Source organism: Rousettus aegyptiacus, unplaced genomic scaffold (genome assembly GCF_014176215.1).
Source record: "Rousettus aegyptiacus isolate mRouAeg1 unplaced genomic scaffold, mRouAeg1.p scaffold_m13_p_2, whole genome shotgun sequence".
Taxonomy (NCBI): domain Eukaryota; kingdom Metazoa; phylum Chordata; class Mammalia; order Chiroptera; family Pteropodidae; genus Rousettus; species Rousettus aegyptiacus.
Genome location: NW_023416295.1, coordinates 61772954 through 61796429, shown reverse-complemented (window position 1 = coordinate 61796429; position 23476 = coordinate 61772954). Strand labels below are relative to the sequence as shown.

Sequence of the window (23476 nt, the reverse complement as noted above, 5' to 3'; positions counted from 1 at the left end):
TAGATTATTCCTGTCAACATAGCTCTGAAGAGCATTTAGTACCAAGGTAAATCCTGCAAATGAGTAATCATTAATGACAATTATGCTGGCTATAATTATGGTTTGTTTAGAGACTACAGTTTGCTTACTCAGCCTTGGGAAAGGAAGTCCGACTACTTTCAGCTTCTAGGAGTAGAAATCATTCAAGTGTAGTGCACTTATGTGTACAAAAGCAAAGCCCTTTGAATTTTCACTATCTGAAGTGAATTATTACAAGATCAAATAATAAAGCATTAATAATGGCATAACGATGGTGACATCTAATTTATCCCTAAGGGTGTTTAAGCAATTTATGTAGTCCTGCTAATACACTACCGAAATAGAGCCAGTAGCCCTGTAGCCATCCCAAACAACGAGAGAAACTTGGCAGTTATGTCCCCCGTGAGCCATCCATTTCCCAGAGACTTCCGTTATTCTCAGATGTCTTGCTATAATTTCTTTCCTTAAACCTAAGAATATTAAGATATAAGATAAATTTAGAGTGAAATTCTGTTTGCAGCTGCCTATCCAAATATAATTTATAGAGCGGAAATGCTTTTAACATGCTTGGTGTAAGTCCAGTTAACACCAAATTAACCTCAATTAAGTAATTTCTTATGTAATTATGTGCATGGATAGAGTGGATACAAAGGATTATAAATGTTTTGCTAGATGAGTGTACTGTCCAACTCTAATCCTTTATGCAGGAAGGCTTTCAGTGACAAACTTTATTAGATTTGGGTGGAGAAAGAGGGTCATGGAGTGGGGGAGGTGCCAAAGAAGCAGTTGGGCTGGTTAGAACCTAAGGCTGCCTGTCTGTGTCTAATTGGGAAGGCACATAGCCAGTAGCATAGCTGGTGAATTCCATTTGTTGTGGCTGACCTAATGAACTTAATACACTCCTTAATGCAACCCTTGAGTTAGTTCCTTTAGGAATGGCCTGGTTTTCCATTTTGGGTTGTAGTAGATGAACTTTAGTCATTAAATGAAGACCAGTAACTGCTTCGTCTTTTAGTTACATGCAGGCTGTGCTGGTGTGTAGGCCACCTAACCTTCCTGGTGGCCTGTCGGGGGAGGGGAGGCGAACATAAGCCTTAGCGGATTGAGTTAATGAGAAATGTATGATAATGTAAGTCACTGGGCAGTTTCAGAGCCATTAGAGATACAACCCAGGCTTACAGCAGATGTTCTTCAGCTATGACATTAGTTTGGCTGACTTATGTCTAGCATTGGCTGTATGATCTGTACAGAGTGTTTACAATCTCCTTGTGTACTTTTAAACTTTAAAAAGTTACCTTTAATTTATGAGAAAAGTGACTTGTAGATGACATTTAAAAGAAATGTAAGTCTTTGAACGTTATTAAGGACTAACTGTGCCAAGCATTCTTCCATATATTGGGACTCAGAGAAGAAAAGAAGATGTTTCTACCCTTTTAAAAACTTTTATCAAAAAGCGAGATGAGCACACTTATTGCAGTGTGGTGAAAAGAACAAGGATCAGAGACGCGGAAAACCCGAGTTTGAATCCTTGACCTGTGCTGTGTGTGTGCACGTGTGTATGAGTGTGATTTAAGGAAAGTCATTTAATCTCCGAACCTCAGTTCCTCCAACCTGTAAAATGGAGTTAATAGCGACTTGACATACAGGGGAGGCTTGAGTGAGTAAGAGGTGTAAAGAATATGATAAACTGGAAAGTTATTAAAAGATAAGTTAACCTTTGAGAAACAAAAGCACTGCCTCAGATGCAAAGATAATTGTGTTCCTGAGCTTGCATAAATGAAGTTGCTTTTAGCAGTGAAAAGAAATTTCCTAATTATTACCAGAGAAATCGAAATCCTAACAGTCTATCGAGTAAAATATTTGCAAACAACACAGACGCTTCATGAAGATTCCGATTCTAAGGCCTGTACTCCCCTCCTTCTCCCAGCCACTTCTCCCAGTGCAGTCTCTGGCCAGGTGCCTGAATTGTCTTCGGACTCTTTTTTGGGGGCCAGTGTGAATACTTATGGGGACAATTGTTATTTCCCATCGAGAAATATTTTGTGAGGAAAATTTGATCATACAAAGAGATAAATGGCAAGAGGTCAGGGAGGTGGTGATGTATTGATAAGACATTTTGAAAGAAATTTATACTTTAAAGACTTTCGGATGGCTTATCAATCCATATTGACAAATCACTGTCATTAAAGAATATTTTTTACCCCTATGTATATTTCTGTATCATGTAACTCAAGTAGAGGACTTAATTTCTATAAGCTGTCCATATCAGTGATGCTGAGCAAACAGGTAACCAGTTGTTGAAAATAGCACGTGGGAGATGAAGCAGATTTGGAAATGAGGGTGATGGAAAACTGCCAGCCAAGGACGTTTTGGGTTTCACTTCAAAATCTAAAATTCTAATAGAGAAAAAAAATATCAACTTAAATAAATATGATGTCAATAACTTGTCCAGAGTTCTTCACAATAAAAATGTGTTTTGGCAAGGTGCTGAAATTCTTCAATGTATTCCCTCAAATGTTTCTGTTATCCAAATGTTCATATTGAAGAGACAGAGAAAAGATTTGGTGAGCCAGATGCTGGATTTATAACTCGAACAGCAGCTTCTTTTGAGATTAGATGAACAACCTCAAGTTTTAGGAAAATGATTGGGACTTCACATTCTTCTGCCATAGCAGTTTTATTTGAATCCCTAGATATAGGCTGAATTTTCTGAGACGTAGCTGTAATGTTAACCTACTGTTTTTTAAAGCATTAGATGTATTCATTTTCTGTTTCTTGGAAATATATTACTAAGTTACTCAAACAAATGAAAAATATACCTAAAACATAACAGTAAATGCTAATAAGCACACTTGAAAAAGTATGAGTGTATTAAAATTAGACCTCATCCATAATTTCAGGGGAGTAATTATAGGGGAATATTTACAGGGCTAGTAAATGTGTATATTTGAGGAAGCCTTTCTAGGTCACCCCTATCTTAAGTAAGAAATAGACAAAGGTACATTTATTGACTATCAGAAATGGAATTCACCATGCCAATGTTATATGTTGTATTCAATCAGATTTTGTTATTTTAAAGGAATAAACATGACTTTTGCTTATTGTCACATTGCCTAAAAAGAATAAGCATTAGAAGGCTCAGCAGCTGTCCACACATTTAAATTTTAGGTCCTCAAGCAAATACTACATTAGCCACAGATAAAATTCCTTGAAGTTCATGTGTTAAGGACCTTATATTTAGAAGTAATTGGTTTCTATAACAGAAGAGAGAACATTACATTGTCACTAGTCATAGGATTTTTAAGAGACTGGATAATTGGATTGTTATTAAAAAGCATAAGTTTTATTATATCCTAATATATCTCTGGCATCAACTGTTATACGCAAGGTTGGAAATAATAACTGATTTCTGGATAGTTTATCAGTTCATTTTTCAGACCAGAGCTTCTTGTGATTATTTTAGCCTTCAGCTGGGCTGTTGCTAAAACTCCACGGCACTTGGATTCTATCTGATCCCTTAGTGAAGCGATGGTGATTTAAAAAAAAAAAAAAAAAAAAAAAAAAAGGACTTCATACATAAACACAGCAATGGCACTAGAGATGTTACTTATGAATTGTTATTTAAGAATGGCTCTTAGGATAGCGAATTTGGGGGAATAATTAGAAACAATATGCTAATCTAACAGCTTCGTTTAAATATGGTTTATATGCTACTAAATGTACCCTGATGATTTTTTTTTAATAAAGAGAAATTATTGATAGGTATCTCACTACAAGCCACTTCCCCCTATTTTAACACATTAAACAATAATAAAATATACTTTCACTAATAAGATTTTTTTTTGATAGTAGTAAAATGATCTTTAGCATTTCTAAATTTGTAAGTGAGGAGGAATTGAGTCGGCCAGGAAGAATGTTGTGGTTCCCTGTGTTGGGAAATATAATTTATATGGGATAAACAAATGCTTAAACATGCTGGCCAGGGTCTGTGTTGTGAAATACTAAAAAATTTCATTGTGGCCTAAGCACTAATCAGTTTGAAAAGAATTACTAGGAAACATCTTTTGGGTTGTAGATAAAGGAGAACCTGATGAGAATTGTCCTGATTTCATGATGAATCTTTGTTTTTCCTTTTGGAGCTGATGTGTTTAAATGTTCTTTGCATGTGTAATAATATAGCACATGTACAGAAAAGGCTGTGAAACCTAAGAACAGCATAATAAGCAGGATAAAGCCAGCACCTGTGTAACTGGTACTTCGATCAGAAATAGAACATTGCTGGCCTTTCAGGATTACTCTGTATTTCCCTTCCCCCACCTCATCCCTCTTCAACTATTATTTTTATGTTAATGGCCTCCCTCTCTCTCTCCCTCCCTCTCTCTCCCCTTCTCCTTTTCTTCTTCTCCCTCTCTCTCCCTCCGTTTTTCCCTTTCTCCCTCCCTCTCTCTTTTCATACACAAAATCACCAATGTATGTGTCCCAGCCATTAAAGTTTATTTTTGTCTGTTTTGTGGATCCATATAAATGAAATCATATGTTCCTTTTGTCTCAACTTCAGGCTTATAAGATCCATCAGTCCACACAGGAGGATGCAGTACATGAAATACAGTGTACTCATTTCCATCGTAATATACTGTTGTATGAATGTAATACAAATACTTATCCATTTCATAGTTTGTGGGCATTTGGGTTTTATTGAGGTTTTCACTACTGCTAATTATGCTGCTTTGGACATGGTCTATCAAACCTGACACACATAGGCATGAGTTTCTTGAAGTATGACCTCTCCATCCACAGCATCAACATAAAACTTACTTGACATCCAATTCTCGGATTCTACCTCAGATTTACATTTAACTATCACATTGGGATACATATTATATGTTTATTTCTATGATTGTGTTTTTGCTCAAACTATTTTTTGGGTCTTCCAGTTTGAAACTGCCTTACGAACCCTTTAACGATCACACACACATACATGCACACAAGCACACTCAAACTCACTCTAGTCTCTTAGCAAGAGACTCATTACTCATTTTTGAAGCAAATTGGTTTTATCCAGTTTGAGTCAAGTTTTTTTTTTTTTTTTTAAAGACAAAATAATCAAAAAAATATTTGCCAACTTTGGAAATATTCAAAAGAATATGAATAGACTGAAGACCTGGTAAAGGAAGGCCCGATACCAGGTTGAGCAGAGCATTATTCCCAGAATGAAAGCTCAGAGCCCTCTGACGCGGTATAGACACTAGAAAATGGAAGACATGGGTTTGAATCCACTCATACCACAGACAGCTGTGTCAGCTTAGGGAAGTACTGAATTTTTCAGGGCTTCATTTTCTCGTATGCAAAGAGAAGATAATAGCATCTACTACTGTTAGTACATGATGATTATCTGCAGGGCCGCATTCATACAGTGGGTATATTTCAGCCTTGGATCATCAGTATTAACGCGTTTGAAAATGGCTGACTGTCATGCCTTCGTACCTGTCATGCTTTTTACTTTACTTTTGTGCTTCCTGCAGGAACGATTCCAGGTGAAGAATCCTCCTCATACATACATTCAAAAGCTCAAAGGCTATCTGGATCCAGCTGTAACCAGGAAGGTAAGATGGATTTGTTTCCATTCTTTGTTGCCGCTTCCCCATGAGCAAGCAGAATCCTCTGCATTTGGAGGACGCCTTCCTTCCTCTGCATTATAACCTCTGCCAGAGCCTCCAAGAAAACAACCTTCGGAGATAGATGACATGAGAAGACCAAAAAAAAACCCCCCAAAAAACAACAAAAAAACCCCCATCTTTCTCACGTGAGGATGTATTTAAAAGTACTTCTCTAAGATGGGAGCCATGTACTTCTGATTGTTATCGAGTCACTGCCATTTCTGATTACAGGGCAGCGAGTCCAGTGCAGAGGTGTTTGGGCCCCTAGAAAAGCAGGCCTAGCAAAAAGGAAAGCTTATCTTTCATGTCTTGGTGCATTTCCAGAGACCTTGAAAAATCACTAGGGCATTGTCATCCCAGCTGTGCTCTCACATCCTGTGTTGATGCTTTTAGCAGCTTCTCCCATCCCAACCCTGCGCTTGGCCCCCAGAAGGTAAAGAGAGAATAGCTGATTCCATTCTTGACTGGCTCTCTCCTTTTCCAAACAAGCCCTGCTTTGTGCAGCCACACAATTGGTTTATACTGATGCCTCGTGGTAAAGCATGAAGCCTGGCACAGCCCTGCGGCTCCGAGGTAGTCCTAGGCTGTCTCAGGGCAGAGCTGTCCTTGCTCAAGATGAGTAAAGAGACTCTTCACCAGATAACACTCGATTTTCAGTTGACCTTCTACTTCTGCTTTGAAGTCTGCAGTGAAAATATCTTGAGCTTAATTCTCTCTGTTGTTTCCACGTGCGACTCAGCAGAAAGGCACACTTTTCCTGGTTAGCCACTGTTTCCAGGGCTCTAGTATTTTTTAAAAAACCTTTTTCTTCATCTTTTGCTTCCACTCTACCCTGCCCCCCCCCCCCAAAAAAAAAAGTCAAAGAGGTGCAGCTATTATTTCCTTTTGGAAGTTTCCTGGCCCTTTGTGTTATGGTTGACATGTAGGCAAGCGGAAAGAAAATCTAGGCATAATGATGAAAATGGACTGTAGACCTTTGCTGTTGGCTAGGTATCATATGTGACTTGAATGACACATCCTCATCTTCTAAGAACAAACTTGTCAAAGTATCATAATATTTTTCCTCCTCACAAATATGGCACACACATTTCTTTTTTAAAAAGAGTTTCTGTCAGCCCCACTAAATGAGACAGCTGCTTAATTCTCATTTGTTCCTTTTTTTATTTCCTCCTCCCAAGGATGTAGCAGTCTCAATTTAATCAGATTACATAGGGTTAAATGGAGGCACATCCATACACACAAAACAAAACCAGAAAGCCTCAGGTGGTTTTCTAGGCTGTTTCTTTGTATAGGACAGCAAGATCCTATTTTGGAAACATTTTCAGAACTCTCCAGGCAGAAGCCTTTAGGCACGATGGCTCAGACCCCAGCATTAGGCATACTCGCCCCAAGCTGAGCGTGGCCAAAACATTGATGCTTGTGCACAAGAGTGAGAGCTCCCCTCAGAGCATGTCTCATTCCCAAACAATTATTGCAACATTTGTCAGATTCTGAAGAGAAAGGAGAAAACGCGTTGACTCCTAGAGAGCGTTTCTTAGACTCCAGCTTCAAACCCCACAGGGAGGAAGATTCTTGGAGGGGAGAAGTGGGTTCCTACTGGCACTGTCCCATTTCTCCTTTAGAAAGATTATTTCTGCGTTAAGGCAAAGACTGTAAAACAAAAAACAAATAAGAGTCTAAGAAATTTTTTTTACTCCTATACAAATAACCTAATAAAGAGGCCCAAGACAAAGATGTCACTTTGGGTTGACCTTATTCCGGAAATCTCTTCCCTGAACCATGTGTGTTCACCTGGATGGCCTTGTTTGGTCTGGGCCTCATCTTTCACCCTCACTCATTTGGCTCAGACAAAAATAAAATGGCTGTTGGATGAGCCATCCCTGCTTTAAGTACGATTTCTGTCAGAAGCTAGCAGTAGGAAATGATCTGTTCCACTCAACATAATTGTCATACTTAAAGCCTGGAGAAAAAGGAGATTTTGTTTGGAATAAGGCATGGCTTGCAGTTAAAATGAGTGTACGATTCTCAGCTGTATTATGTGGGGTCGGGGGGTGGGGAAGATTTCAATTCAGGGCTTTCAATTTTAGCCAGACAGCGTAGGCTGAGTAGTCTTCCCTTAGCTGCATCTGGAGCCCTTGAATACTTCACTCATTAATTTTTTGTTTATGTTGAATACAAGATACTTAATTTGCTGTCTTCTAAAAAATTTCTTAAGCATATGCTACTTAAATTTTCTTCTGAATAGTTTTAAACCCTCCAGGGCAGGGAAGGAAGAGCCTCAATTAGATATCTTTGTGACTAGAACTCTCCAAACCAGCTTCCTCATTTAATATCGGGCATTTCTCCGTCAGTGCTTTGCGGGATGGGATTGGGATGGCTCATGTCTAGTTCGCAGAGGCTTCTGACCATGGAGAAAGAAGTCTGGTCCTTTGCGGTGCTGCAGTTGTGAACTGAAACCTATTGTTTAGGTCTCTAGGGCTCAGTCACCTCTGTGGGCCTGTCCCTGGCCTTCCTCTGACAGCGCGGGCTGGGACAGTGGTGGAGATTGCTAACAGACGGTGCCTGGTTCTTTGTTGCTGGTCCCCACAGGCATGCAGTTTTCCTTCTAATGCATTCTAGATGCATTCTAGGAGTGCAGAGTGTTAGTATTCCTTCTTCATGTGTTAAGTGGGTGCCAAGGCTTCTCTCTAGTCCAGGGCCTAGCTGAAAATTGTACAGTTCCCAAAAGAATATAACAGAGGGGTGAGATCAGTTTAGTTTTACCTCAGGTATCGTGCCGTTGTCATAGTAAATGCCTAATAAATGTTATCTGCTATTGTCGTTTCCATTATCTCATAGAGTTTTGATGGAGTTTTGTTTTGATAAATGCCTGTTAGCCTGTCAGCAGATCCTCTTTTTTTAGTCTTAGGTTCTCAGTGCTTCCCCGGATGCCCTTGTGGCTGATGATGTCTAGAAGGGATGACCTTGCCCTGAGGAAGCATAAAGCAGAGTTAGGGGACCAGCATAGTCAGGAACACTGAGTCGTTTTCTAAAGGCCACATATGCAGACTGCCAAGACTTGTGACTCTGACATGGGAACATTCCCTCTGGAGCAGCCAGCGCACCTGGAATTGGTTCCCTCAGCTGTGTGGCATCGATTCTACCTTATCAGCAGCCCTCATTGCTTGAAAGCTCTCTAGGAAGCGCTGGGCTTAGATATCCCTCCGAACTATAGATGACTCTGCCATTTCTTAGGCCTTTCTTGACAAAAAGAGGCCTGCCCTTCTTTTTTCAATGCATCAGGGATGCTTTTATTTTGAATTTCCCACTGTACCTACATTCTAAAATCTGAGAAAGTCTTTGAGGGTGCTTTAGGGATGGCAACCAGGGGAAAATTGTGATACTTTTGGCCGAGGTGAGAAGAAGCAGTTGGGGGAGAAGCAAAGGGCCTTCAGAAGAGGGAAGAGGGTGACAGGGTTCCAGGTCTTCACTGGGGCACCGGGATCCATCTGTGGCATGGCATGGCTCTCCCTACCCGATATCCCGGAATCTTTTCCAGACTTTCTCCTTTCCTTCTTTTCTTTGCATGCCTTTGCCTTCGGAGCTGGATGACCCTGTTTATACTGCAATTGCGGCAGCAGAGAAAGGTCCCTAATATCCCGAGTTAGAATTCCCAAAGACTTTTCCTAAAAACAGTATAACATGAAGGTTATTTGGGTCTGTAGGACAGAGAATTTAGCACTCTTAGAAGTCATTTTACATCAACTGTCCCTCTTCCAGAATGGCCTAAGACTTTAGTTGCTGTAAAAAATGTTTCTGTAGGAAATTGTGTTCCAGAGAACTGATGTGCAGTGCAACCTAATGATTCCTTGGAGATTATTTAGAGTTGAGAAGATAGATGGATGAATACATTTACTATCAGAAGAGGATTCGTCAAAAAACAACAACTTAAGGGAGTTATAGAAGGATTGGTGGGATTTTATAGGCAGGGAAATAAGGAAAGGCATTCCAAAAGTAGAAGGGAGGTGCTCCAGAAGAGGGACCTTCTAAGTGAACGGTCATGGGTAGAGATAACTCTGAATATTTATTTTTGGAAAATGTAGGTCATGCAGAAAAAAATTAACATAGCAAAGCCTGAGACTGCCATCTTAGAAAGGCCTGCTTGTAAGGCTGGCTCTTGGTTGTCAACTGGGAACCTACATTTCAGGAGCATTCCCACCATTTCCTGATAGAATGACTCACGGTGCCTAAACCGTTGATGCCAACGATATGATTTAAGTTGAATGCTTGTTTTCCTTCCGGGAGTCTGGACTTTTGGTATGTGCTAAGCAGAGAGTGCCTCCGTCACCAGCCCGCAATAAAAACCCTGGGCACTAAGTCTCTGATGAGCTTCCCTGGTAGACAACATTTCACGACTGTTGTCATTTGTTACTCCTCTGGGAGAAGACTCTTAGAAGCTTGTATGTGGTTGGCTCTAGACTTCACTGCAGGTATCATTTCCCTTTGCTGATTGTGCCTTGTATTTTCTTGCTGTAATAAATCCTAGCCATAAAGACAACTGTATGCTGCATCCTGTGAGTCCATAGGTCACTGAAACTAAGGTGGTCTTAGGGACCCCAACACATGGGAATATTGGTAAATATTGTTGTATTGTGGAATTGGGAGAAAAAAATTTCCTTACTCAAAGTATGTGAAATAAGTAATTTTCCCTAGTCCTTTCCCATAAGCTGATTTTCATGATGAGAAAAAGCTGTGTGCTTTGCTAAAAGAAATGTGAGAGAAGCCTACTTTAGAAGCAGAGATATTTTCATATTGTGTTAAACTTGTTACAAGTAAGCTGCAGTTATAGCAGTTGCTAAAATGTGTTTTGTGAGAATATGTGTTTTTGAATTATAGAAATTCAGACGGCGTGTTCAAGAATCCACACAAGTGCTAAGAGAACTGGAAATTTCTTTAAGAACCAACCATATTGGGTAAGTGTGCCCATTTAACATTTTAGCTCTAAGGCTTTTGGACACTTTACAAAGTGACTGAACCACATGCAAAGAGTTATGCTTCCTTACTGTTCATTATAAGTTAGCAGACTGAATTTTAGACGGGTGAAACTTGTGGTAGTGCTGGAATTGTTCACTGTACAAGAATCAGTAGAAGCAGAACAGGCAGACCTTGATTGGGGGTACTTATAACCATTCTGAAATTTTTTGCTTGGATGCAGTGATAAGTGCTTGGTCTCTTGTGTGCATAATAATTTCCTGGCAAATCAGGAACACTCCAAGAAGTAATGTAGATGGAGTTCCTGGAAGATCTCTAAGTCTTCATGGGAGTTTTCCGAGCTGGTCAGTTGAAGCTGCTCCATTCTCCTTTTCCTCGGTTCCCTGTCCTTTCTGGTAGAAAGGGACAGAAGCTGGAGTGATGTCACCTGACGCACCTCATTGCACTTTGTACTTTCTTTTGTTCAGAGTCATTCTTCCTACATCGCAGAATTTCGGGACCATGAAATACAAATCCATTCTGGAATATAAAGGTTGGGAAATTTTTGTGCTAAGCGTTTAAGAGTTTTTCATGCAACAACATGGTTGCTTTGCCTCAAATAAATGCAACTTTATGACTTTCTCCCTTACTCACAGATGTCATAATTTTACAGTACCTTAAAATAATTTATCTCCAAGGTAGAATGATATCAGATATCCCATTTTATAGCCTTAGTTCCTCCTAAACTTTAATACCTAACAAATCATTTAACCCGTTGGGTTTTCATTCTTTGAGTTTTACAATGAGAAGACTTTAGATCTTTTAGAATTTTCCCTTGTGGCATTCTTTGCAGGTCTATTGGAAATGACATGTATATTATTTTATAGTTTTACAGACTATTCTGTAAAATAAATATATTACATAAATAACAGTGTACTTCTACTTTAGACGGTGTTTGTTACAAGCCCGTTCAAATGTGTTAATTTTCACAGTTATTTCAGAATAAGCTTTTTTAGCGACAAAATGTTAACATTTTATTTATATCATCTACACAATTTAATTAAAGAAATAATCAATTACAAACCTATTCAAATAAAGGTGCTTGTAAGTTCTGTATAGTGCATAAAACATGAATTGCTATAACTGTACATGGAATTATAGAGAGTCTAAGTTTTGGTGGCATTTAAAGTTATTAATTTTGACTCATTAACTTGGAATTTATGATAATGTAAATGAGGACTCACAGGCTTGTATACTGTTCACAGTGGAAGAAGTCTTAGAAAACATCAAGACTGGAGGTTTCTCAACTGCACTGTGTGTGTGTGTGCATACGCGCGTGCGCGCATGCGTGAGAATAAGCTTTTTTTGAATTGCAGATATGCACGGTTGATTTATAGGAAATGGAATGTGAGTGCAAATGTTCATTTCCTAAAAGGTAACTTTGCACCTTTGTCACCTTGACAATGAAGTATTTGAAAAATGAACTGATTCTAACCTAAACTTGAAAAGCACCTTTGTCCCAGAAAATAGGCTATAGAAGAATGGATCATAACATCATGATTTAGAACTGGAAAAGAAATTAAGGTTTACGTAGTCCCTCATTTTACAGATTAAAAGATTTAAGGAACAGAGAAGGTGAGTGAATCCCACAAAGTCGACAGATGTAGAGCCAGGTGCGTTGGTTCACAATGCTGTGTGCTTTTTCTAACGTAGCCTAATCTGGCAGCTCTTCCTCTGAAAGGAAATAAGATAACCAGGGCTCTGGGTTCAAAGCAATGCTGCTCATCTGTTGGGGGTGAAAGTGGTGGTGATTTAAAACAGTTGGGCATCCAAGCTTAGGAAATTCAAGTACTTTCCAATATTTGTGAATCAGGAGCTAGATTCCATTTGGTAAGGTCCGACCCTAAACACTTGGCACCACTTCTTGACTGAAAGTTGTGAAATGAACTGCAGCCAGGATTTCTACAAATTGTCAAGAAGCATTTCTTCAAGCATTGCTGGCATAAGGTGAAATTGACCATCAAATACCAAAGCAAGATGATCATTTTCAATACAAAGTTGGCTGAATACTAGAGCCCGGGTTGGGTTGAAGCCAGTGCAAATCTGCAAGCAATTGGAGTGGTTTGTTGTTTAGGATACTATAGGCATGTTGAAAGATTCTTACATTCCTTTCATCTTCTCCAGCTGAAGTTTTCCCTTGTCTGTCACCTATGTGGAACACTTGGAAAGCTTTGACTTTAGCAGCAGAAAAAAAATCACAGAGCTGCATTATCTGGTTGTGTGTAGCCAGTTACTGGCATAGCCTTACATGGCAGTATGGAATGAAGCCACACACTAGAATTTCAACCCATCTCGCCTGTCCTGAAAACCCAACCCTGAACTGGATTCTTCATTATGGAAACTAACTGGCTTGACTTCATTTGATTGGAAATGTTCTGAAAAGTTATTCAATAATGTGAAAATAATCGGTTACTGCAATGAGGGATTCTTAGAATGCAAGGTGCTCTATAAGAGATCCATGGGCTTAATGTACTCTTTGAGGTGCCAGAACAGAGGTAATTGAGTGCCCATTTGCCTTATGGAAAGAGAGATCTTGGTTCAGATTTTTGCAGTGCCCTCCCCCCCATTTGTTATTTGACCTTAGATAAGTTATATGAACTCTTTGTACTTAACCATATGACCCTAAGTTAACTTCTCATCTATAAAATGAGGATGTTGCTTATTCCATAGGAATGTTTTAAGGATTTAATGAGATAACAGAAGATCTAATATAGGATTTAATACATAATAATTACTCACTATATGATAGCTGTTTGTTATGCTTGTTGAAAATATATTTGGTAATAATTAAGCAATATTATGTAATATATCCCAAAGGAATTCCATGCAGAGAATGTTGCCTTCTCTGTCTAAAATGACCCCGACGACGCCTAAGAGATTGTGCTTCCCAGAAATTAAAAGGAAGAATTATGTTTAAAATCTACTTGCCCTAAAAATTCTTGGCACATGCTTGCATTTCAAGGTTAAAGTCTGGGGCTTTGCTGAGATAACATTTCAAGCTACAGCTTTGTCAAGCAAAGGGTTTGTTCTGAGTTTTGATGTTAGCCTAAAACTCTATAAATGGAGCAATCTTCTGAGAAAGAAAATTAATTTTCTTTGAACCAAATTGAAATAAGAATTAGACTAGAAATAATCTCATTCACTTACTCTTTGGAGCTCTAATAATAGAAAAGAATTGGATTATGACTTATCCAAGATCTTGAAATAACTGGAAATACCCTTGAAAGAAGACAAGTAATGTTAAAACACTTTGGCAGTGCACTGTGAGTAGGCACATGGCATGATGCTTTGGATGTCATGGTGATAAGATTCAAGTGGTGGTGAGGGTGGTGAGCTAGATAGATTTATGGGCTTTATTTCATGGAACTGAAGTGTAGGCTCTCTCTCCTTGCAGGTAATTTATTTTCATAAAACTCCTTGTTATGATAGAAAATTAATTTTCATCCTTGAGTACAAAGTCATAGAAATTCTGAAAGATGCTCATTTCACTTTATCTCACTAGGAGAGTTGACAGCATAGGCATGAGGTTATAGGAGGAATGTATGAGTTGGCAGGGGGAGGAAGAGATTGGTAGAAAAGGAAAGGGACCAAGGAACTACTCAGTGACAAATTCACTCCTGGACTCCCTGCTTCTTTGTGAAACAGTGTGGGCTGGGCCAGGCCAAAAGGGGAAAGAGAGAAGAATAACTAAGGTTGGTATAAAACGTGTATGGGGTGGGGCAGGGGTGGGAGGGCATGTGCATCAAGCTATCCTATGATTAATTCATTCTTCGATGATGCTTTTTGGAAATTCTCAAGATCATAATCATTTTATCGTTTATTAAGCCCTGTATTAGGCATGTTAAATGTGTGGTTTTATTTACTTATTGCACAATCTTTTTATTGCTGCTTTTTACCTCTGAACCTCTGTTTTACACATGAGAAAACTGAGTCAGCTATTTAAGTATCTTGCTCAAGTCCACACAACTTAGAAACACTTAGTTTCGAACCTAGATATATTCTAATCTAAAGCCTGTTATAGAAAACCAGTGGTCCTCAAATTTTTTAATTTTAGGACTTCTTTGCTCTCTCAAATTATTTTGAGCCCCAATAAGCTTTTATTTATGTGGGTTTTGTCTATTAACTTTTTATCTATTGGAAATTTAAATGGATACATTTGCACATTTTAAATATGCTTATTTAATAAAATTTAATACATATTTAATAAGTATAAATATGTAAATATAAAGTATAAACATAGCACAAATAACATGTTACATAAAAATAAATTATTTTCCAAACCCCCCCAAAAAAATCAGTGGCAAGACTGGCATTGATTTACATGTTTACAAATCCCAGTGTTTTGTTAATAGAAGGCAGCTGGATTCTCATAACTTTGCATTCAGTTTGTTGTGATATGTTGTTTTGGTTGTTATTTATGAGGAAAACCTGGCTTTACACAGATACACACTTGGAAAAAAGAGTTTTTAAATAACCTTTTCAGATAATTTTGGATATTCTTTGATATTACATGAAAATTCAAGAAGTGACAATTCTTAAAGTTAGCTGCAGTATGAAATCTAATACCGTATCAATGAGCTTTTTTACTCTTACACTAAAATCTGTTTTACTGTCTAGCACTTGAATGAGTCTTTTTACCCATCATAATTTTGTAACAACACAAATTGGTCATTTGGAAAATATTATTTCACTGAATTATTCTAATCTTTGAAACATCGGCACATTTTATTCTACCCTATACAAACAATCATGCTTGTTACAAGCACCTTTCTTGTCAGAATATGCTTTTAAGTATTGAGAAGCTGTCAGGCTAATAGTGTTTAATACAAATATTTGAAAGTTCTATTTTTTTGTATTCAAGGGCTCAGATTTTATCAGCGACACAAATAATGTCAGTTGTTTTCCTCAGAATGACAGACTCACTTCATTCACGTTTGAGAAAATGTCAGATACCCAAGACAGAATAACCACAGTTTACCAGGCATTTTACATTCCATGTAAATTAGTAATTCAGTTTGCAACTCAGACAATTGCACAAGTGCTTTTCCTTAAGACGACTGTGGAACTTGGGTGGGCAGCAGACGAGCTTTATGTGGGATTTTCATCTTATCACACAGAAAATTAAAAAAGATGTATACTCAAGGAGGAAGCTTTAATAAATCAATAGTTTTTATTGATTCACTAAGGACAGTTTAAGCGAAGCTAACTTTTTTCCCCCTTCCTGAGTATATGGGGTGAAGAAGACAATTAATAGGTGTATTCTTTGGTGGCAGCAGTTTTACCCACAGTTGTTTTGTACCATCAGTACAAGTGTCAGCACAGTGACAAAAACAACTACTTTCTTAAGGAAAGGTTTTTGGAGAGCTGTTTTTCGTGACCACAGTCTCTTCCAGCTCCTGAACAGCTACTTGGAATTTGCCTAATTCACATTTACCAACGTGGTAATTACAGTGAATCTGTGAGGCACTTAGTGAGTGATGCATGCTGTCAGAATCAGAAATAATTCTGCTTTCCCAAACCTATAATTACCCAATTTGAAGCAGTTTGCATATTGGTAATATATAAAGAAATATGTATAGCATCCACAGAGGTGAAAATGGAAATTGACTGCAGGAATCTAAATTTCTGTTATTTCATTAGACGATCATATATGTAAATCTGCAGAATGTGGTATCCATTTTTTAAATGCCTTTAGATTCAGGAAACTGCTTTGAAGGTTGCCTTTCTCATCTTTACCTGTTTTCTTTCCATCTTCTTTCGTTTCCACAGTTTACTCTCACCTCTGTTGTCTCCATACAGACTATCCCAAGTGTGGAAGGGACAGGGATTGAGAGGACAGGAGGAAAGTGGAGCCTTTTTTTCCCTACTTATAATCCATAGCTTTTTTGTTGAAATGACTTTGCTAACATGATGTCAATTGACAGAGAAGGTAAGGTAGTGAACCGTGATGAATTTTCATCTTCTTTTTTCCTGAATCACTTAGTGGTTTTTGGGCCAGATCAAGGACGCAGGAAAAAAAAGGTTAACTGCACGAAGTTAAACCTTTCCGAGGCAGGACATTGTTACTCTCTAGCCAGCTTTTTAGCAGCTAAGCAGCTGGCTCCTGATTTCATTTCGAAAATTGTTTTTAAGGCACTTTTGCTCAAAGTTAGCATTTGGGAGTGGGGGTAACGATAAGTGCATTGAGTTGAAGTAAGAGAAGCTGACTACTAGTTTTTAGCTCTGCATCGAAATACGTGTATATTAGCGTTCGAGTCGAGAGAATTGTAGCTCAGTCCGTACTTGGTTCTTTCCTCCCCCTTTCCCTCTTTTTTTCCCCTCTTCTTTTTAATTTTATTATCTCTGAGTCATTTCCCTTCTATCCAGTTTGTGGCTGAACTTTCTAAGTGAGATGGAGGTGCTAGTGCTTGGGACAGTGACAGGTCCTCGGGGTGTCCTGGGCCATCTTTACTCTTTAGGGCAGGGGCAGTGTCAGGAAGATCAACCAGAAGGAACTAAATGGCTTTTTCCCCCTCAGCTCTGAAATTAGAGTACTCTCATGGGCCACTGGGAAAGAATATGTAGAACCAAGACTGCCCTGAAAAATCTAGTCCTTGTGGTGACTTCTCCAATTAAAAAGATGACCTTCAGGCCCAGATCTGGGGGTTCTTGCTGTGTACTCATCTCCGAGGGCCAGTTTAAATCCGACAATCAGAGCCTGGATGCCAGACCAATGGAGAGGCCTGAGGGAAGCTGAGGGGCTCGAATTTCAGGAACAGCTAGTCATCTGATTTTCATAGTGAGTTTCAGCCTTTCTTTAGGCTCCTACCAGTTGTAAAAAGAAAAGAAAAAAAAACTTTTACTATTTCTAAGCTTCTATTTATCAGTGCTTAAAAGTGTCCAGTATCTCTGGAGATTTAGCTGCAGAGTGAGTAATGAAATCAAATCAAATGAAAATAAGTAGAAGCCATGAGATGGTGTGTGTGGTGCTTTTGAAGTGAAGCTTCAGCCTGGACCAGTAGCCAGCCCTGTTAATTTCGGTCTGTTCTTACAACAAAGCCACTTTGTGAAGTCCAGTGGGTGGTGTTTTCTTTGCCATTGTTGCCACTCTAGGTCTCTTTTAAATTAAATGTTACTTCCTTCTGTGTTGCTATATTAAGCGCATAGACTTTGTGATAGTGTGCCTGTGGCTCTTAGGGGAAAATATGAGGCAAGTTGTCTTCTTTTCCCATCTTACTGCCTCTTGGAAACTACCTGCAGACCAGAATTTACATCATGGAGATGACAGGACTAAAAGAAAGTGAACTTCGAGGATAAAACAAAAGCAAAGAAAACATCCTTAGAAAACAAAAATAGAAAACAGCCATCTTGAATTCACCAGATTTTTTTCTTCCTTTAAGTCAAAGACCTCAAAGGGCCGGTCCTCCTCAAAGATACACAGTAGAACTGTCCTAATGTTGTTCTAACCGCTCTCAACACCGGTTTGCATTGTAGCTATTGTGCCCACAGCTGGTGGGTCTCGTTGGCTTGGTGTGCTGAGAAGAAGGCAACCATTTCGGAATGCCATTGGCAGTCGTACCACAAGTTTTATTTCTGTGATAGTAGCAGACCTTTTTATTTATTATTTGTTGGCATTTCCAATCTAGCAAAGGCTTTATGGCGTATCACATGTCTTTGAAGATGGAGGTCTTAGAAGAAATCTGTAAGATGGGGTAACAGCTACTTGGTATTCTCAATACCTGAAGATTCTGTTTGACTACTCTATTTAATCTCTAGGAGTTATTATAAATAATAAATAAAAATGTGTAAAATACAGTGAACTACATTGAAATCCATCATTCAAATGCAAGATGATACTATTTTAAAATGAGTTTAAAAAAAAACATGATATTTGTCACGTCTCAGCTTTGATGATGGTGTTCGGTGCCTGCAACTTCTTAAAAGGTTTTAGCATTCATGGAAAAAATGAAGCAAATCATCCTTATTGAATTTCCAGAAGCCCATAAGCAGTGGTTTCTCATTGGTAGGTTAGTGTTTTCTGCAGCGTAGTGTGCCAAGAAGGAGCCGAATGTGAACTTGGACTCATGCCTGGGTTTCAGTGGTTATGTCGTCATGTCCCCAGTCTGCCTCATTCCCTGTGTAGTCTTGGCTGCTTTAACAAGCAGGCTGCGGATCAGTTATGGTAGAAAAAGTACGTTTAGCAAGTTCCTTTTTTAGACAATTTCTTATAGGTTATCTGAAGTCTCTGAAGCAGTAAAATGCAAAGAAGGCAGACATATACCTTTTGCCCCCTATTCTTGCACATCGAAATGTCGTGATTTTCCTAGTCGTCGTATCTAAAAGCTCTTACCTCATGTGATAGAGTCCAGGCCTCCTTTCTCCGTATTTCCTTTGAGGCAATGAATATTTGTGGTGGAAAAGCAAAAGTTTTCACTGTGGCCTATTGTGGCAGAGCATATGATGAAGTTCCCCAATAACTTTTTTTTTTCCTCCCAACAGATGGGTCAGAGAGTTTTTGAATGAAGAAAACAAAGGTCTTGATGTTCTTGTGGAGTATCTATCATTTGCTCAGTATGCGGTAACGTAAGTAAAACTTGGCTTGTTTCTTTTTCGTTTTATGTGGTCACAGAAGATGCAGCTCAGTGGTAAAATTATACACTACACTGAAGGGAGAAACCATAAGCAGATGTAGTAAGGCTTAAGGAGGTTTGTTTCTATTCAAGTAACTAAAAGCAAACATATAATTGTTATTAGAAATGCTTTTCAGGCAGAAATAAAACAGGGGAATAAAAATTACCCTTAAAGGAGTCCTTATTTTAAAAAGAAATACATTCTTTAGTGCTTGTTATATATATCTGTATGGTGGAATACTCCAGCAGTTATTGAAAGAGACATATGTTATATGGTTGAGTGAATAAAGCAAGATACAAAAGAGTGAGTCCCTTTTTTTTATAAAATAACATATGTATGCATATTCATATGTGCTAGAAAATATAGACATAGATACTAATCTGGAAGAAGGGATAAATAAGAGGCTTTCCCTTTTTACTTTGTATGTATTTGTATTTGTATTTGTATTTGTATTATTTTTGACTTGCCCTTTACAAGGGGGAAGGGAAAGAATACTGGAGCAGAACAGGAAAAAAAATCAACTTTTTAATTGTTTTTGTTAATTCATAAAACTTCACCATTTGCTTCACTTCTAGCAAGATTCACAACAGGAATGAAAAGTGTACATTTGAATGAGATATTCTCTTCTCTACATTTCCTCCTTGAATCCAAAATATTTCAGTATCCACAGATTACTCTTACGTGCACAGCCTGAGAACTAATATTGTATTTTTAATTTGACTGGAAGACATTTTGGCCTACTTGTTTTTTCTCCTAAGCTCTTCTTTTCAAAGCAGTAACTTGTTTTTTGTATTGCCTCACTCCAGCCAAGTCTTAAGACCTAACCAGATGTTATCTTATATTCCTCATTACTTCCTTGAGAATTTGTGAGAAAGCTATAATTACCCCTATCTTGTTGATGCAGAAACTAAAGTATTAACTGAAACTGGCTTGATGAGTTTCAGTTTTGATAACTCATATATGGAACAGAGTAAGAAAAACCAAAAAGACAAGTTCTTACCTTTCTGAGAAATTGTCCTCTGAAATATAATCCTAGTTTTTGTAGCATACTCTTCCGAAGGTCTATCTACATTTATGTCAAAAGCTGCTTACTAATCTCCCTTACACTTCATATTACATGACAAAACAATATTAACTTGTTGCATATTTTTAAATCTGGAGGAATGTTTATGGCATTAAAGAAGGGCTCAGAAACTTCAGGAATAATGAAAAGAAAGGCATGCTGTTTATTACATTTGCTGTAATTTACCCTTTCCCTCCACCACAAAAAAGCTTATGATCTAGCTTTCCCAAATGTGCCCTTACATAAAACCAGCAGGAAAAGGTAGTATACTGTGAGGGAATTCCAGTCTGTGGTGGAAGATCAAACCCAACAGAAGATCAGAACTCAAGAGCTTTTGCTTCCTAATCTGCTGCTTTTTTGGCATTAGCTTTATATTCTTTGCGTATTAGTTTTGCTTTTCTTTTGTTTTAATTAGATGAAAAAGCATAAATGATTTTTTTTTCTTTTTTGAAACTAATGGGCTAGAAAACATCTTATTATTCCTTGGCATTTGACAGTTTCCTAGCCCATGTAACGTGAAACAACAGGTCCGTGCTCCATCCCTAAAACGAGTTCTCTCTAAGGTGTACGGTTCTTTTTCCTGCTGTGTTTGAGTAGGGGCTGAGCCAACAGAACGTGAGAGAGCTCAACAGCTGAATGACACGGGGGGCTGCAGGGCGACTTGAGTGTTAAAGGCCTGAGTGATCTCGGAATGTCTCCTTGGCGTAACCTTCTCCAAGATCAATTACGGGCTTCTATTTTTAGTACTAAGGGTCTGTTTGATTACTCAGTTCCACCTCTTTTCTGTTCAGCACTATTTCCTGCATCCTAAGGCAGGACAAAATTTTCAGACTAATTTAATGACTTTATACGCCAGTCTATGCCATCTGGATATTTAATAGATGGAGAGTATCCCGTGGTTTACAGATGACCGTTCTAACCAAATATTTTATATTGGTAATCATACTTTTATAAAAGTCATACTTTTTCATAAAAGTCATACTTGTTATTTCTAACCTGCATTATTGCTGTTTCTTGTGTGATAGCCTCCAAGATCTTCCAGATGATTATTAATTATAGCTGCCTTCTGTTTATTCTCTATCTGATCTGGTGTTGCTTTGTGGAACTAGGGTAGAAACAACTGATAAAATATTCTGAAGGTTGGGAATAGAGTTACTGGTTTTGGGAGGAGGAAAATATACAGAACAAAAAGGCCCGTAGGTTTAAAAACTTTGTTCCTAAAATTATACTAAAATGAGTGACTTAACTTGCCATTTATTCTAACATGGTTAACATGAGTAATAACCTCAAAAAATGTCAGAGAAACAACAATCCTACTTTAAAGAGCACCACATTGGGGAGAGATTCCAAAATCAAAGCAAATTCATAACTTTGTGAGTAATGTATCACATATGGTTGGAAAAGTATACTTGCCAACACACTAGGAGAAAATGCTCAGTGAAAATTGATGGGTAGGAATAAATTAGTATAAGCCTAACATATTGACTTGTTAAAGCAAAATGAAGACAGCTGTAAGATCTCCTTCCTCCTTAGCAATGTTGGCAATTGGTAACTTAGCAAGCCTTGTAGTAAAATGCAAATAAAATATATGCTGTTGTTTAACTCTTATTCTGCCTGGCCCAGTATTTGTCATTCCGTATTTTTGAAGTTAACACCGAGTCCATGGAAATTCTTTTCTATTTCCTTTGTTTGCAAAGACTACCCTATATTAAGGTGCCGATGTGTATAATAGGAAGGTGCAGGTTGTGCACTGTGCACCTTCGTGTATTTGTGTGAATATAAATCTTTATGTCTTCAGTGGCATTTGTTGTTGTTGTTGTTTTAGTTTTGACTTTGAAAGCGTGGAAAGCACTATGGAGAGCTCGGTGGACAAATCAAAGCCCTGGAGCAGGTCCATCGAGGACCTGCACAGAGGGAGCAACCTGCCCTCCCCTGCGGGGAACAGTGTGTCCCGCTCAGGAAGACATTCTGCACTGCGGTGAGTTCCTTTAATCAAGAGGGAGGCAAATTTGGTAGGATACACTGGGACAAAAGGATCTCTCACTTCTGTGATGATCCTGGGCCATGTAGTGCTGTATCCTGCCACACAGCACCTGTATTTCCAGTGATTCTAAATGAAAGGTTTTTCAGGAGTTCCTGGGATCATCATTCGGGCAGTTTGCTATAAGCTTTAAATAGCTTCCGGGAAACACCACAGCACAAAGAGAAAATTCAGCCAAATGATGCCACAAGAGAGTGGTCTCCATAGAGGCAAATAAGTTTCTGAAACCAGGGAGATGCTGATATTGTGGTTTAGGCTCTGTTTCCTGGGTAGAGGCAGCACATTGAGATTGGAGAATCTCAAGAACTCCTTGTTGCCATTTGGACCTGTTCTTCCTCTCCCTTCCTCCAGTGGTAGCTCAGGTGTGTGTTGTGTGGGATGTGTTCTTAGTCGTAGGTACAGAATTTTACAGTGATCATTTTTATTAATGAGAAGACTTTAAGCAGTGTTTCTTTCTTTGGTTCGGTGTGCTCAGTGGCCGTCCTTTTTCTAAGAATTCCGTCTCTAGTCTCCTTGCCAAACTATCACCATTTTAAGGGAGGGTAGGCGCTGACCACTGGTGCCATTAATGGGTGTAATTTCACTGAGTTGTTCATTCCCTCATACCTGCAGTCATTCATTCACTGAAAAAAATGTTTTTGAGCTTCTATAATCTGCCAGGCACTATACTTGGAGTTAATATACGTGGGTGAGTAAAGCAAAACTCCTACCTGCCAAGATAGATATAGACTCAGTTCATAAAAGTTTCTGTGATTCAGGAGTTTAATACAAAATTTTATTAATACATCCCTCATTCCCAAATGTTGCTTATTCTGTGTAACTTGAAAAATTTATCTCGCTTAATTTCCGGCTTGACCTGGCAAGTGGATGTTGTTTCTGTGCGTATTTAAGATCACCATGGGTACTGGGTTATTGTAGTAGCATCCGTGTGTCAGGTTTTAGGCAATGAATGTGTGGCTTTCAGACCGTTCATATTTGGTAGCTTTTAATTACCTCTGTCCCTTTGATTTGTGCTTTGGTCATAGAAAGTTAGGCTCTCTGATGAAGTTCAGTTCTACAGAAGGATTTGACATTTAA

At 38.5% G+C, this 23476-nt stretch overlaps 1 protein-coding gene across 5 annotated transcripts in view; it reads left to right on the top strand.

The window, feature by feature from the left end:
* The window catches only part of FMNL2 (formin like 2), a 257183-nt gene that overhangs the window by 158890 nt on the left and 74817 nt on the right, over positions 1–23476 (top strand). For 4 of the 5 annotated variants that reach the window (XM_036235889.1, XM_016151086.2, XM_036235890.1 and 1 more), the window contains exons 3-6: positions 5541–5621; positions 10551–10627; positions 19164–19247; positions 22184–22336. In XM_036235889.1, coding sequence (XP_036091782.1) covers positions 5541–5621; positions 10551–10627; positions 19164–19247; positions 22184–22336 — 395 coding nt within the window. The remainder of the gene's footprint in view (positions 1–5540; positions 5622–10550; positions 10628–19163; positions 19248–22183; positions 22337–23476) is intronic. The other variant, XM_036235892.1, reaches the window with a different exon arrangement.